Here is a 14,522-nt window from a genome sequence, read left to right as displayed (position 1 = left end):
ACGTCAGTTAAGCAGATGGCGATGTTGTAATTTCCACGTTGGGAGGAGTTTTTAAACAATAATTTTCAGTGCCCCGAAACGGGAGTTTGCGGTTGGACGTAAGGGCAAAATACATTTAAAAAAAATGTCTGTTAAATCTAATAAATCTCCAGCTACATGTGGACATAGCCTGAGACACTCTCATTGACACTGAGCAGATGATTATGATTTTATGATTGAGTCTTGAATTTCCCCTTGTGGATCAATAAAGTATCTATCTATCTATCTATCTATCTATCTATCTATCTATCTATGATTAGATTAGATCACTTACATGAAAGGTACATTTTGAGCTGAGGGGTGAGGGTGAAACTTCCTCATACATGAAGTGCATAGCTCATGTTAACCGATGCCTGGGTTTCAGTCTGGAAAGCTCCAAATGTCTCCAGCTGTCCAGTTCTGAGTTGTCTTCCCATGTTAATTGGCGTGGCAGCTGTTAAATCTTCTGCTCCAGACCTCTGTGAGGAGCTTGTTTGACCGGAGTGTTCCTTTGTCTCCCCCTTCTGGTGACGGTGTGCAGGTGCAGCTGAGCTCAGGTCAGCTCCAGTACATCCGCCTGGCTCAGCCCGTGTCGGGCACGCAGGTCGTTCAAGGGCAAATACAGACGCTTGCTACGAACGCTCAGCAGGTAGACAACACTCATACATACCTTTCTGTAGAACTGAAAAATGGGACATACAACTTTAAAAACTCATAGTTTTGTTCTATAGAAAAGAATATGCTTAATGTTATGCTATAGGTTAATTTAGTATACACAATTTAGATTTCTAAAAGGTGGGAGCACATTTGAAATTTAGCATGCAATTTTAGTACATGTTTGCATATTTGTAAGGGTAGTAGATATTTGCATGGGTAGTACTTAGCAATTTTATTACAAGGATGTGAAGTAAAAGTAGATTGATATTAAGATAGCTATAAGAGAATCTGGCCGTGGTCATAGTGTCCTAACGCACCCACCTCTTCCTCAGATCACACAGGAGGTGCAACAAGGCCAGCAGCAGTTCAACCAGTTTACTGACGGACAGGTAAGACCCACTGTCCTCTCCTGTTCATGGTGCTGTTAGTGCTCACACACATGGGCAGTCTTTGTAGATGTAAAGTAGAACAAAACTCCTGTTAATGGTAAAGCAAAGCATAGTGATGGACATAAAATATGTCATAAAATAAAATATGTTAATAAAATATGTTAATATGAATATAATATATGAATATAAAATATGTTAATATGTTCCCCACATATTTGTGACTGGCTGTGTCATCTATTGTCTCTTAAGTAGTTATTAATCTTCATGTCTCTCAAGTAGATTTATTAATCTTCATGTTCATGTCTCCTTTTCTTGCATCCCTTTGTATCTCTTCTTTTGCTTTCTGTTCCCCTTACAAACATGTTCTACTTCAATTCTCACTCACGTGTGTCTCTCTCTATCTCTCTCTCTCTCTCTTTCTTTCTTTCTTTCTTTCTTTCTTTCTTTCTTTCTCTCTCTCTCTCTCTCTCTCTCTCTCTCTCTCTTTCTTTCTTTCTTTCTTTCTTTCTTTCTTTTTCTTTCTTTCTTTCTTTCTTTCTTTCTTTCTTTCTTTCTTTCTTTCTTTCTTTCTTTCTTTCTCTCTCTCTCTCTCTCTCTCTCTCTCTCTCTCTTTCGTTCTTTCTTTCTCTCTCTCTCTCTCTCTCTCTTTCTTTCTCTCTCTCTCTCTCTCTCTTTCTCTTTCTTTTTCTCCCTTCTCTATTCACACTTCCATTATCTGTCTACCTCTTTAACTGGCCTCTCTCCTGGTCTCTGTAATGCTCACCCTGCTCTGTGTGCTCTTCTCTGCCTCCACAGCAGCTGTATCAGATCCAGCAGGTCACCATGCCGGCGGGACAGGAGCTGACTCAGCCCATGTTCATCCAGTCCACCAATCAGACTGCAGACGGCCAGGTGACCACACAGGTCAGCGCAGACTGAGTCCCTGCCCCCCCTCCCTCCAGGTCCTCACGGCCCCCCCGTGTGACGAGGCGAGGGGTGTGTCCTGTCCCCCCTCGCCCTTCTCCAACGCAATGCCCACGATGCCCCTTACATCCAGGAATGGGGGAGGGGGTGGGCCACTACGCCCGACCCACCCTCATACTAGCCCTCCTGTACCGTCACCCCAGCCCCATACACATCCAGAAGCCCGCCACCATCGTCCTCTCCGGTTCCTCCGCTCCTCTGTACAAAAGCCGCTCTTCGAGAGCTGACCCCAGGGTCTAAGCCTGCCGTCAGCCTCCTGGCTTCTCGTCCTCTCCCGTCTCCTTCCGGTGGGAGTCTGGAGAGGTGCCGATGGCTGAAAAGCAGCCTAACCTTTTCAGCTCTAAGACCCTGCCGACTTCTACTGTAGGTCCGACCTGCTGTGGAGTGTCCTGACTTTGATCTCTAACACCTAGTCCGGCCTTTCTCAGACGCGGGCTCTCTTTCTTACACTTCCTTCATCTCTCTTTTTCGCTTCCTTTCTCTCACTCTCCTTTATGTTCTAGAACAGTCTTGTGTTTGTGTCCTAATTTCTTCATATCTATCTGACTGACTTGCTTTTTTCTCTCTCTCGTTTCCCCTTGTTTTCGTTAAGTGACCCTGAGCTCGGCCTCATCACTTGGCATCTTGCTCTGTGATGTGTCTGGTGTCCTAATGAACAGGGCTTCCAGGCGATCTCCTCCATCTTTGAGCTAAGGAGACCTTGCTGTCCGTTTTGGACCGAGAGGAGAATCATGACATGTCATGTGTAGCCTAACACCATTTCAGAAGTAATAAAAACAATAAACTAAGCCATAGACTACACTGACACACGCACACACACAGTCAAATACACACACACACACACACACAGTCAAATACACATACACATACACATACACACACACACACAACACACACATCACTGTACAGTAACATGATAATACAAACTCGAAACCGCTGGATCAGCTCCAGAAGATGTACCTACTTTCGTTATTTTGATAAGTTTTCATTTGAGAAGTGTCCAGCATTGTGAAATTGATGTCAAGGGCTTTTTTTGGGGGGGGATCTTGCACACATTAAGCGGACCTCAATAATCTGTCTGTGTGTGGAGGGGATTTTTGTGTGTTTTTTTTTTTTTTTTTTTTTTTTTTCTTGTATTCTTGTATTTTTTTTTTTTTTTTGTTTGTTTGTTTTCCCTTGTTGGATATTGTGCTGTAAAATTGCCCCTCTCACAGTCGTGAGCAGTGTCCTCTCATCTCTGTCCCGTCTTTTTCAGTGTTTTTGAAAGAATTGTTCTGTGTGCGCCAGAACTGTTCTGTCCTCTCTCATACTCATCCTTTTCTCACCCCCTGTACAAAACTGCATTTCTTCTGGGAGCAAGAGGCTCTTTTATACTCCTTTTAATACAAGACGTAATTGTCAAGTAGATTTTTAAAGATGAATGCCCTTTCGTTTTTCACTTGAGGTATTATTATTATTATTATTATTATTATTATTACTATTATTATTATTATTATTATTGTTGTTATTGCCTACATTCATTGTTGGTCTTACTATTGATATTTTGCATGTAGTTACAACTGCCAGCATGATATGCAACTAGGTACAATTTTTATTTTTGTTTTTATTTTGTTTTGTTTTTGTAAACAAACTTTGAAATGTGGGAAAATAAAAAAATGAAACCTAAACATGGAGTACTTCCATTATTTGTTCAGTCACAACTGAATAGTCGACCCACCTACTGTATATCCACTGCTGAGGAATGAACATGTAATACACAAGTTGATCGCTAGGGGGAGACTCTAGTATGCTTGTGAATATTAAAAGTTGAAATCATTAGCTTGGAGTTTTTTTTAATAGGTTTATTTAATGATGTGCGTGCGTTCGTGGTGTCCAGAGTGGCCTAAAACGTATATTTCAAACACAGCCCGCTCGTGTTTATTATGAGCTCTAATGGGTGGTGGTGGAATGGCAAACAGTTATCGTCTTGGAATAATACAGTCACGAGTTTGTCTGTTGGAGACCGCTAAGCTTTTCTGAGGCCAGGGCGCATTCCTTATCCGACCTAAATCTTAAAAGGAAGACGTAATTACACAGGAACTGCAAATTATGTGCAGGGTGAGTGACATCGCGGTAATTTCCCTCATCTTTTGGAATTACGGCCAGAAAGCAATAGGCCAACTACTTCCAAGAACATGGATGACCTTAAGCAATTGTGTAGGTCATGAATTGATCTAGCTTTCAAATTAAACGACAGCTTCATCAGATTAGTAGAGTTGAGTTATTTTTCAAGGATTAGCGTCAGATTAATACGTAGCCCTTTAATATTCAGCCGTCAGATCAAGTCCTGCCCGAGCTTTGATTGTATAAACAGGATTCCAGGTGAACCCTAGTCACCTCAGGAATATCTGTCCGGCCTTCACTTGTAGACATGGTGCCACGTTAATTGACTTAATCGCTGAACAATTAGCGTATTAATGAAAACGGACTCTGACTCGCTTCATCTAATTAGTAAAATGTGAGGATTGTGAGAATGTCTGCTTAATCCAAGCATGAATAGGATTGAACTCTGAGTATTTATCTTGGCTGCTGCGTAGTTATAGTGAGATCAAGGAACAGGCTTCAGAGACACAGGGTTACTTGTGATGAGGCCAATAGGCTATGTTTGACTTTGAACTTTTTTTCAACTCCCCTTTTTATTGAGGACTACTCTTTAATGCAAAAGTTTTGTAGATAGGCCTACATAAAGTAACCCCTATTTGTTTTTTGTAATGCATATTCGTGCGCCATTAGCCTTTGGGCTCAAGCCAATGTTTTGTTTTTTCCCTCTCCCATTGATGGACACCTTCATATAGTGTGGGATGGTGGCCTGTTAAGGGCAGCATTGCCATGAGCACCCTGTCATAAATGTGGCACCATGTATCCAGGAGAGGTATTGTCATATTTAACATGCCGGCAGTGAACGTTTAATCAAGCAGCCTCTTTGCGCGTCTTCATTTGTGAGTTATATGCGTGGTGGGATTAAGCCTGTAGCAGAGTGGTGTTCCACAGCTGTCTATGTGAGGCTGCAACCCTCTGCGCCTCTCCAGGAATCTCTCCTTCCCTCCCATCTTTTTCCTGGTCTTTTTTGTCAACTGCTTGACTTTGACTCCACCCCCAAACCCCTCCACTGCTCGTTAGTAAATCCCACTGGACTATCAAGATCCTGGTCCCCACACCAGGACATCCAGGTTGTGAGGGCCCGTTTGTTTTGCCTGCCTCTCTCTGTGTGTTTGACACTGCTCTGGGAGCCAGGCAGAAAGGATACTGAACATGTGTGTGTGTGTGTGTGTGTTTGTGAGTGTGTGTATGTGAAAGTTGAATTTAGTAAGGAGACCGCTGCCAAGAGAAGTTTTCCCAAAAAATGCCAGCCCGACCCCCCCCCCCTCCCTCTCTGTGTGGAAACCCGTCCCTTTTTATGAGCGCCTTTTCAGCAGTGGGACTCTGATCCCTGGTGCCCGGCCTGCCTGGCCTGCCCAGCTAATGTCCGGGGAAGAGAAGGAGCGAGGGAGGCAACAGAAGCTCCTTTCACGGGGCGGAGGACGGGAGTCATCAACACCCACTCACCCACACATTTCTCACGCAGGAGAACTCAATGCTCCTCATTCAGCCAGTCACAGAAGTGTGTGTGTGAGAGTTTGAGTGTGTTTGTGTGTGTGTCTGTCTGTGTGTGTGTGTGTGTGAGTTGGTGTCGCATATCCTGTCAGCTCTGATGTAACAATGTCCCTCTACTCTGTAAACATGTATGCATTAATTCAGAGAGAAACTTGGGGTAAAGTATAGCATTGTAAAAGTCCATTGGCTTGCCATTAAAAAAGAGAATCCCTAGTGCTTTCACTCTGAGCTCATATCTGTCTTTATCTGGATTTTAGTATGGGAATGGTTCCATAAAGAACCTATTTCTATTTAAAGAGGTTTTAAAAATATATTTTTTTTCCCAAACAGATTTTTTCCCTCCTTACAGACAGGCAGTGTAGTTTTTTACGCACATACTGTAAGTAATGATACATAATTACATATTTTACCATACTGTTCTTCATCATGACACTGGTATTCCAATAATCTGTCACTGCTAGTGGGGTGTATTTATATGCTTTTTTTTATTATTCCAACTGAAACAGCTCTGTTGCACACAAACTGCCCAATGACTTTGAAATTTAAAAAAGGGGAATTTCAAACTAAGAGGAACTTGAGGAACTCAAATTCATTCTTTGTCGACATGTATTAATCAGCCGTTCAATTAGTGGGACACGCATAGGTTTTGCAACTGTCATATGTTATAAAAAAATAAGGGAAGACCCCACCCAAGTAGGCTTCACAACTGTCAACACTGGGAAAAACACACCCTGTGCTTAGTGGAAGACAATTGTTACGACTGAGAATTTCTGTTTTCTCTAAATAATGAAAAGATGATTTGAAACATATTCTGCAATATTGCACATATTATTAGTTGAAATGGACATCGTACATTCACAAATGTAGTGAAGAAGGCTAATTTGTGATGTTAAAATATATCTGGAGTGGTATTAAAAGAGGAATGCTAATGCATGATGTAAAATAATCCATACAGCATCTAGTGTATAGTCAAATGAAATGAGTCACTTGGATCCCTCATACAGGCACAAGCAGGACCACATCCACTTCTTAACTGCTAGTCTTAACTGCTTTGATGACTTTGAGGCCTAGAAAATATGCTAATCTCCTCCGTTGATATTTTCTTCTTTGCTAAAGGTTACTTTTTCTGATGTTGTTGTTTTTTTTTTTTTTTTTAGTTGAGTATAATCTAGGCTGAAGTGGAAATGGCAGATCAAAACATGGAAAGGGGAGAGGAGAGGAAAGAAAGGAGAGAGCAGAGAGGAGGAGAAGGCCAAAACAACAGGGTGGTATGGGAAAGCCATTACAACAGTGGCTGAAGGTCCTGAGTTTTGCCCAGTGGAAACAAAGGGCTGAGGGCCGATGTGTGGGGTATTTTAAGTCCTCGGTAGGTCCCTGTGCGACCGTCCCCCCGTCCAGGGGCTCAACAGCAGACCATGGGGTGTGAGAGAATGTGTGTGTGTGTGTGTGTGTGTGTGTGTGTGTAAGAGAGAGAGAGAATGCCAGAGGGAGAATGTGAGTGCGTGACTTACTTGACTGAGAGAGAGAGTGTGAGTGAGTGAGCGGGTGAAAGAAAGAGCTAGAGGAGGTTTACCTCGTGACATTTGGTCTCCTTTGTTCCAGGATCGTAATTCCAGTCATGTGAGCAGGAAGTGGGGAAGAATATGCTGGTCACCCCATGTGTTCTGGTGATGAGGCCTTTTGTGCTGTTACGGCACATGAGCTTCTGAGAATCTGGGCGCAGGCTTATTTTTATCCAAATTAATTGTCTGTATGTGTGTGCACGCGCACAGTCGTTTTCATCAACACTGACGTTATGAGAGCATTTGCGTGTATACTTACCGTATTTCCATCAACTATAACCGTAAAAAAGTACTGGTGATACTTCAAATAAACAAGTAAAAAGGGGAGCTGGTGTGCGGATATTCCTGAGATTTTATACGGCAATACTTTTTTATCCAGCATCTGCTTTTGGATGTGTGCACGTGACGTTTTTGGATTACTATCATCTAAAACTGGCCATGTGTTCAGTGCATTCTGAATTGTACTTTATAAATGCTTTTAAGAGACAGCTATGAGATTGAAGAACTGAGTCTGAGTGTGTGTGTGTGTGTGTGTGTGTGTGTGTGTGTGTGTGTGTGTGTGTGTGTGTGTGTGTGTGTGTGTGTGTGTGTGTGTGTGTGTGTGTGTGTGTGTGTGTGTGTGTGTGTGTGTGTGCGTGCATGTGTGCATGTGTGTGTGTGTTTGTCTGTCTGTTTGTCTGTCTGTCTCTATGTGTGTTTGTGCATGCATCTGTGTGCAAGTGCATGTGTGTTTGCATGTCTGTGTATGCCTGTGTGTATGTGTGTGCTTCCTCTGCCCCTGACTTTTGCCAGCTGTTTATAGTCATCAGATCCACCTCCTGTGTTTTGCAGCCACATGTCTCCTTCCTTCAGCAGCGACACAAAGAGGTGCTCTAGGGCCAACAGTAGGGCTGCAATCTTTCTTTCTTTCTTTCTTTCTTTCTTTTCCTAATCTCTCTCTTTCTCTCTCTCTCTCTCTCTCTGCAAAAGGGTACCATCTGTGCAGCCCTTAAAGGTTTTTTGACTGAATCCTTAAAAGTTCTCATTGGAACTGTATGAGCTTTTGGTGATGTTATAGCACTGTTACACCTTACAAGTAATCTGCAGAATAACTACTTTAAAACAAAAAAAACCCTTTGCCCCTGCAAGTGCTGTTCGCATGTTGATGTGGTTGCATAGCAGCAATTTTGCATGTAAGCATTATCTTGTGGTTACCAAATTGCGTCTGTTGTAACTCAAGTAGGAAGGAAGTGAGAGCTGAGAGCAGTAATGAAAGGTATCAAAACACTTTTTGTTTTTTTTTGCACATTGCTTTTTTCATGCACAAACCTGTGTGTACATCTGAGTGTATGCGCCCTGTTTGTTCCGTCTTCACCGGTAGTCCCAATCCAGTGCCCCTTCTCCCTTCATCCACGCTGGTCAATGATTTTTTTTTTCGAGTGCAAAACTTGTGTTAGGAGACACAATATGCTCTGAAAGAGCAACTGTTTGTTAGGTTTAAGGAAATCAGATCAGACCAGTGGCAGAGTTATGCTGTTACGATAAGTAACAAAAACATAGAAAATCATAGATGAGGAGAAAAGGCGTTTACAGGCTAATCAATTATACATAACTCAAGTACCCAGTGTTGGGTCAGATTACTTTACTGAATATAGACTACACAGCAATTTCTGTAATCAGTAATATAGTCCATTGGATTACAATGTTCCTTAATCTGAGTACTTTTGGATTACTTTTAGATTACTTCAAAATAAAAGACTTAACAATTAAATACATTAAATAAAAAGACACTGCCACAAAAGTGTGTCAATGAGTGATAGATAATTAAGGAATGTGTTTGTGGTCAAATTAGAAAATACATATTTTAGTAATATTTCAACCTCGAAATGGTATTTTCAATCTGGAAATGGATTTCCACGACACTGGACTCATTTTGTCGTGGCACAGCCCATTTTGTCTAATGTAATCTGGTCTGATTACAGTTGCCTACTTGATTTTTTGTAATCTGATTACATAATCCAGATTACTTGTAGCCTAATCATACCTAACCCTGGACATATCCGACTTTCTGAAGTCTTCTGGGGCAGGCTATGGCAGCATCTTAATTACATAGGCCTAGGCCTAACAATGATTGTACTTGGGATTTTTAAAAAAATGTTTTTATTGTATTCAAAACTTTTTCCCATTACACTAGAGTGATATTATGTGTTGACCGAATAAAGATAAACTGTATCTAGATCCATGCTAGCGTCATTAACACCTTCGGAGCTATACTGTGGTCTTTTGATAGCAGCTGCCCACTGTACGTTTCATATGCCTTCCTTCCGATGACTCAGGCAGTGGTAATCCGTGTTTGGTATTTCACAACCCTGCTTTGGTGCCATGATCTGGCCCGCACACACATCTATATCGGGTGATTTCGGCCAGAGCATAAACAATGTAGACTAGACTTATCATTGGTCGTGGCAATATGTAGGCCTACTGTTGTTATCTATTTTGGGGACATTAAAAATGTGTTATGTTTGGAAAAATTCAAAGCAACCATTGAAAACCGTTATAGCGTCGAAATCAACATGGAACATAATGCGTCAGTAGGCTACTATAAATTAACTTACATCGAATAAATAATAAACAAACGCACGCTGACGAACAACTAACTTCGAGATCCAGTTAGGGTCCGTTTGGTATCCCTCCCTCTCTCGTTGCCTCTTGCGCGCTCCCTCTCCGCTGCTTGCACTCAGAAGCTACTTGTCGATGCGCCCGTGAGACGCGAATCATTCGTGCAGAGAGCTTATCCGTTCCTTCTTATCTGCGTTCACTTGGGGGTGACTGTTCATACAAGTAAGCCACATAGAAGGGACCGTGTGCCAAGATGATCGAATTAGGGGTCTGCCAATGATTCTTTATTTTTCAAGGACCTCACCGCTCCTCCCCCGAAAGATCCTGATCAGCGAAGCGCATTGGAAGGGAGCAAGGGAAGAGGACCAAGAGGGCATGTCTTTCGCAAACATCTGTCTTGACATGAAATTATATGAAAAGGGTAATAATGGATAACGTTTCTGTGGCGTCTCTAAAACTGCTCAGCAACTTGATGTAGTTTTCAGAAAAGTTTAGATTTCGCACTAGTAACATAGCTGCGTTGATTGCCTCATAAAGATTAAGCGTTCCGAAAATGTTCTTATCAGAAGTTAGTGTCCCCATCTAAGCGTGATTATTAAGGTTGTAAAACAATATTGTGAGCTGTTTTGGTGATACTTCAGTGGCACATGTGGTGGACTTGTCGTTGCGATGAACTAAAATTAACTAAAATCAGTAACATTGGCACTCATTCTCTCAAAGGGTCAGAACTTAAAAGATTGCCACCGAGCCTCCGATAACTTTGAAACGGGGACTGTAGTTTTCCTTCAACCATGTTTGTCGCTGGTCGACTTTTCTCTTGTGGCACAGATCAGGATTTGTTTGTTTATTTAAACGGCGGGGATTTGGTGTTGAGATAGGTGACCCATAGACGAACTGATCTGTGTTGTGCTGCCAAAACCTCAACGCTTGAAGCTGTGGTTGCACTGCAGTAGGCTATAGTCTACGACACTCATTAGTTTCCCATTTGCTAACATAGGTAACTCGGTTCCGAAGTCCGTCAACAATGACTTTGATTGCATTTCAGTTTCATTGGCTGATTATTAAATAGTGCATAGGGCATTTTATAGACGGATCATTGTATTTCATTCAGTTTACTTTTATGATTCTGATCATGTTGGGAAGCCCTTCCAATAACGGTGGCATTAGGATGCTGGCTCCCCCGGCTCCAACTGACGATAGGCGGGTTGAATTTGTCGCTCTCACGGCGGTTCATACCGAGAGAAGTGAACCGTCTACACCGGAACGGGGACACCCCTCTCATCGCACGGGGCTATTGGGGACCCCATTGCCCGGGCCTCCAGGGCCACGAGCGAACACTGCAGCATCCAATAAGCGCTACAGAAAGTTTCAAAATTTCATGTATAACGTGTTGGAACGACCTCGAGGATGGGCCTTCATCTACCACGCATTCATGTAAGTATATTTATATTCTTCCGCACTTGCCTGTCATCTCCTTTTTTCAACGTAATTATAGAAACACTAGTGATAATTGTCGTCGTCAGACCCACAACAGTTTGCATTAGGATGCTGGATACCGGGGCGTCGGGAAGGATACTGGTACTGAAGGATACTGGTTAGTTTAAAAAGCAAAGTTCTGCTAATTGTACAAACTCCATTCAACTTCCAGAATAATACTGTTTCAAGTGGAGTCGTTCCAGGTGCATTGCGAACGAATTTTGAATTCAATTCAATTGTGCGCTACTAACAATGTCTCTGAATTAAGCTCTGTTTGAGAATATATTTAAACATAAAGACATTCAGTCTGACCATGCATTTAGACAAGCCAAAATGGTATGTCTAAAATTGTAGACTATTTACGATAACCATAACAAGTTTGCATAATTTTATGACAGGCTTCGCAATCATGACACCTGAGTGCAGAATGTCCGATGAATGCTCATTTCAGAGCTAACATTTAGTGTAAATAAGCCTACTGTTTATAAGACAATTACTACATTGATATTTAAACATGTTATTTTGCAAATATTTCCCTTATTAGCTTGCATATAAAACTACCCATGCCAACAAATAAGGTTTTCATCTTTCCATAGCACTCAAAGAAATGCTCTTGGACACTATTCGGTGGCAAACAATTTCATTATGTCGGCATCCATCAAAAAATCATTGCTGTGTCTTGCTTAACTTTAATGGTTCCCACATCTGATAAACTTTGACAGCCCAATACATCAACAAAAACTCTAACAGTGGTTACCTACACGTGAACCCCATTCACATCTCCAGGTTATTTGGGAGTGGGTAACGGCACCTCTGTCTCTCCAACTCCAGCTGCGCAGTGTGCCAGGTGTTGTGAATAATGTATGTTTGAAAAGTGTCGAATAAGAGTTTCCTCAGCTATGTTTTGAAGTAAATTGTGTTTTTTTGTTTGCCTGCTTTGTTTTATAAGATCTTGGTGTGACAGTTCGCGGAACAAACCTTACATCACTTTTTCTGTTTAATGAATTCCAGCCATAACAAATTGTGACTGTAAAAAGACTTCTCAGTAGAAAACGCCTGGTGCATGGCATTTAAAGTTTGAATCAGCATTTAGCATTTATTCTCCCAACTATGCCCGTAGCATCAGAGGTGCAGCAATATTTCAGTCATCTGAGCAAACAGAAGCACACAACAGAACGACATATTCATTAATTGGTGAAAAAGCACCTGCAGTCTGTTGTTTTTTTGAGGGGATAATTAATATAGAAGACTTGAACTTGACCTAATCACCTCTCATCAAAGTAAAACTTGCATGGTGCACCTAGTCACATATTTCAGAGCAGCATGATTACTCATTTTGTACAAATTCCGCTGCTTCTATTGCATCAATTACAGTAGGATTAAACATAATAAAGCCTATACTGTAATGCTAACAGTACATTTAGTCAGTGTGAAAAATGTCATGAATAATATTTTTTTTCTTTACATACGGTGTGTGTGAAAGACTCTTTGCTGAGACGATGTCCTGCCATGTGCGTCAGTCTCTCTCTATCATGCGTGCAGAGTGATGCTGCTCACTGGCACTGCTTTGCATCCTGTTGTCATAATAGGCCGCTGTTTGTGATGAGTTACAGCCATCAGGATGTGTCTCCACCAGCTAAAGTAAATCTTTGTCATTCGAGTGCTTTTATGGACCCCGAGAGCCGTACACAGAAATCCGTCTTGAGGTATGAGTGTAGATGGACAGTATCTGGACGGAATAAATATGTGTGGTTAATAATGCCATTGCTTTAGGGTGCTATGAGTGCAATTGAGGAACACAGCAGGGGAGGGGCATTGAGTCATTTTTTCTCAAAACTGTTATGCATGGTGGACTTTAATCGGGTAGGGGGAAAGGATTGAGGAGGTTATAAATTGCAGACTAACCTATTAGAGGCCACCCAACCACCCCACCCCTTGCCTCTAAGTCGTAATAAGCCACCATTGTAGGTTGAGGTGTGGGTAACGAGGTTAGAGCACACAGGTTTGCCATGTCTCCACTCTTGCAGACGGCAGAGCTTATCAGCTGTGCCCAGGGCCCGCTCTGCCATTCATCTCCATGGAGCAGCCGCGGCCCTAATGGATCTCACTGTAAATCGGCGTTATTCTCCTGCACGAGCCTCCCCTCAGTCACCATCAAAGCAGCATTGATCTCCCAACAGGCCCCTTGTTCGCCCCCCCCCCACTTCCCAAACTCCACATCCTGATCCTATCTGAAGTTGGGTGTTCTTTTGAATTTTCTTCTTGTTATGAAATAACAAAAAAAGTCACTTTTGAGGGTGTACTAGACATTTACTGGAAACCCATTTTAGAGGGCTTAATAAAAAGCCCACCCCTACCCATTAAAATGGCGCCAATCGGACATTGTATAAGGGAACGCTACTCTGTGCGAGCTAGGCTAAAAGTGCTCGAGAGTGGCGAGCAGTGATTAATGGCTGGGGAGGTGATTTTTTTTTAGACTGGGTAAATATTTTCCTTACGGTGGAGAACTCTCTCCCTTGGCTTGAAAAGGCTTTTCAAAGTCCAGTCCGCACAGACGAGGGGGACAAGAGTCTCAAGACCTGGGGGGTTGAGTCCTGACATCTCCTCCTTCCTCGTCTTCCACGGACGGATCCAGACCAAACAAGAACTTCAAAGCTCTGCGGAGTCCCCCTGTGTTCCCAGAGCCTACCAAGGGTGCTCTGAAGTCCTGGTGGTCCACTAGCGGTGTCGCTGACGGGGTCTGGTGGTGATGTGAGGACAGGGAGAACCCCTGGTGTGAAAGGAGGGGCCAACCCCCCACACCCCTTTGACATGTACAGCACAGTGGGACAGTTGGACGTCAGTGGTCAATTACAGGATAGGGACGTGTTGGACGTCAGGGGTCAGGGGTCAGGGGTCAGGGTCGGTGACAGCTGTCCACCCCGCTTTTCCCCTCTCCCCTATATCCAGTGTCCCCAGTCTGTCCCTCCAGAGGGTTTCTGAGGAACACGCAGATGCTAAATGCACGTGCGCACAAACTCACATTGACCAACACACACACACACACACACACACACACACACACACACACACACACACACATGCAAATGTGCTTACACAAACACACATGTTTTTAACTGACCTTTTGTTCCTCCTGCTATTCATCATGGAGACCAAACTGGACATTTGTAACAGAAGCATCCCTACACAAGTGCCCTTTTCAATTTGAAAAAGAATCATTTCACTC

The 14,522-nt window shown here is 42.7% G+C and overlaps 2 protein-coding genes across 7 annotated transcripts in view; both read left to right on the top strand.

Annotated features, from left to right (window-relative positions):
- Positions 1-3,694, top strand: part of nfyc (nuclear transcription factor Y, gamma) — a 28,791-nt gene extending 25,097 nt beyond the window's left edge. For all 5 annotated transcript variants that reach the window (XM_048229501.1, XM_048229499.1, XM_048229500.1 and 2 more), the window contains 3 exons: positions 560-667; positions 1,008-1,064; positions 1,860-3,694. In XM_048229501.1, coding sequence (XP_048085458.1) covers positions 560-667; positions 1,008-1,064; positions 1,860-1,982 — 288 coding nt within the window. In that variant the 3' untranslated portion in view covers positions 1,983-3,694. The remainder of the gene's footprint in view (positions 1-559; positions 668-1,007; positions 1,065-1,859) is intronic.
- A 6,281-nt stretch (positions 3,695-9,975) lies between these two features.
- Positions 9,976-14,522, top strand: part of LOC125285415 (potassium voltage-gated channel subfamily KQT member 4) — a 72,496-nt gene continuing 67,949 nt past the window's right edge. For both annotated transcript variants that reach the window (XM_048229850.1, XM_048229851.1), the window contains exon 1: positions 9,976-11,254. In XM_048229850.1, the coding sequence (XP_048085807.1) occupies positions 10,941-11,254 (314 nt within the window). In that variant the 5' untranslated portion in view covers positions 9,976-10,940. The remainder of the gene's footprint in view (positions 11,255-14,522) is intronic.

The sequence above is a fragment of the Alosa alosa genome, chromosome 20 (assembly GCF_017589495.1).
Source record: "Alosa alosa isolate M-15738 ecotype Scorff River chromosome 20, AALO_Geno_1.1, whole genome shotgun sequence".
Lineage (NCBI taxonomy): Eukaryota > Metazoa > Chordata > Actinopteri > Clupeiformes > Clupeidae > Alosa > Alosa alosa.
This window is presented reverse-complemented; position numbering and strand designations above follow the sequence as displayed.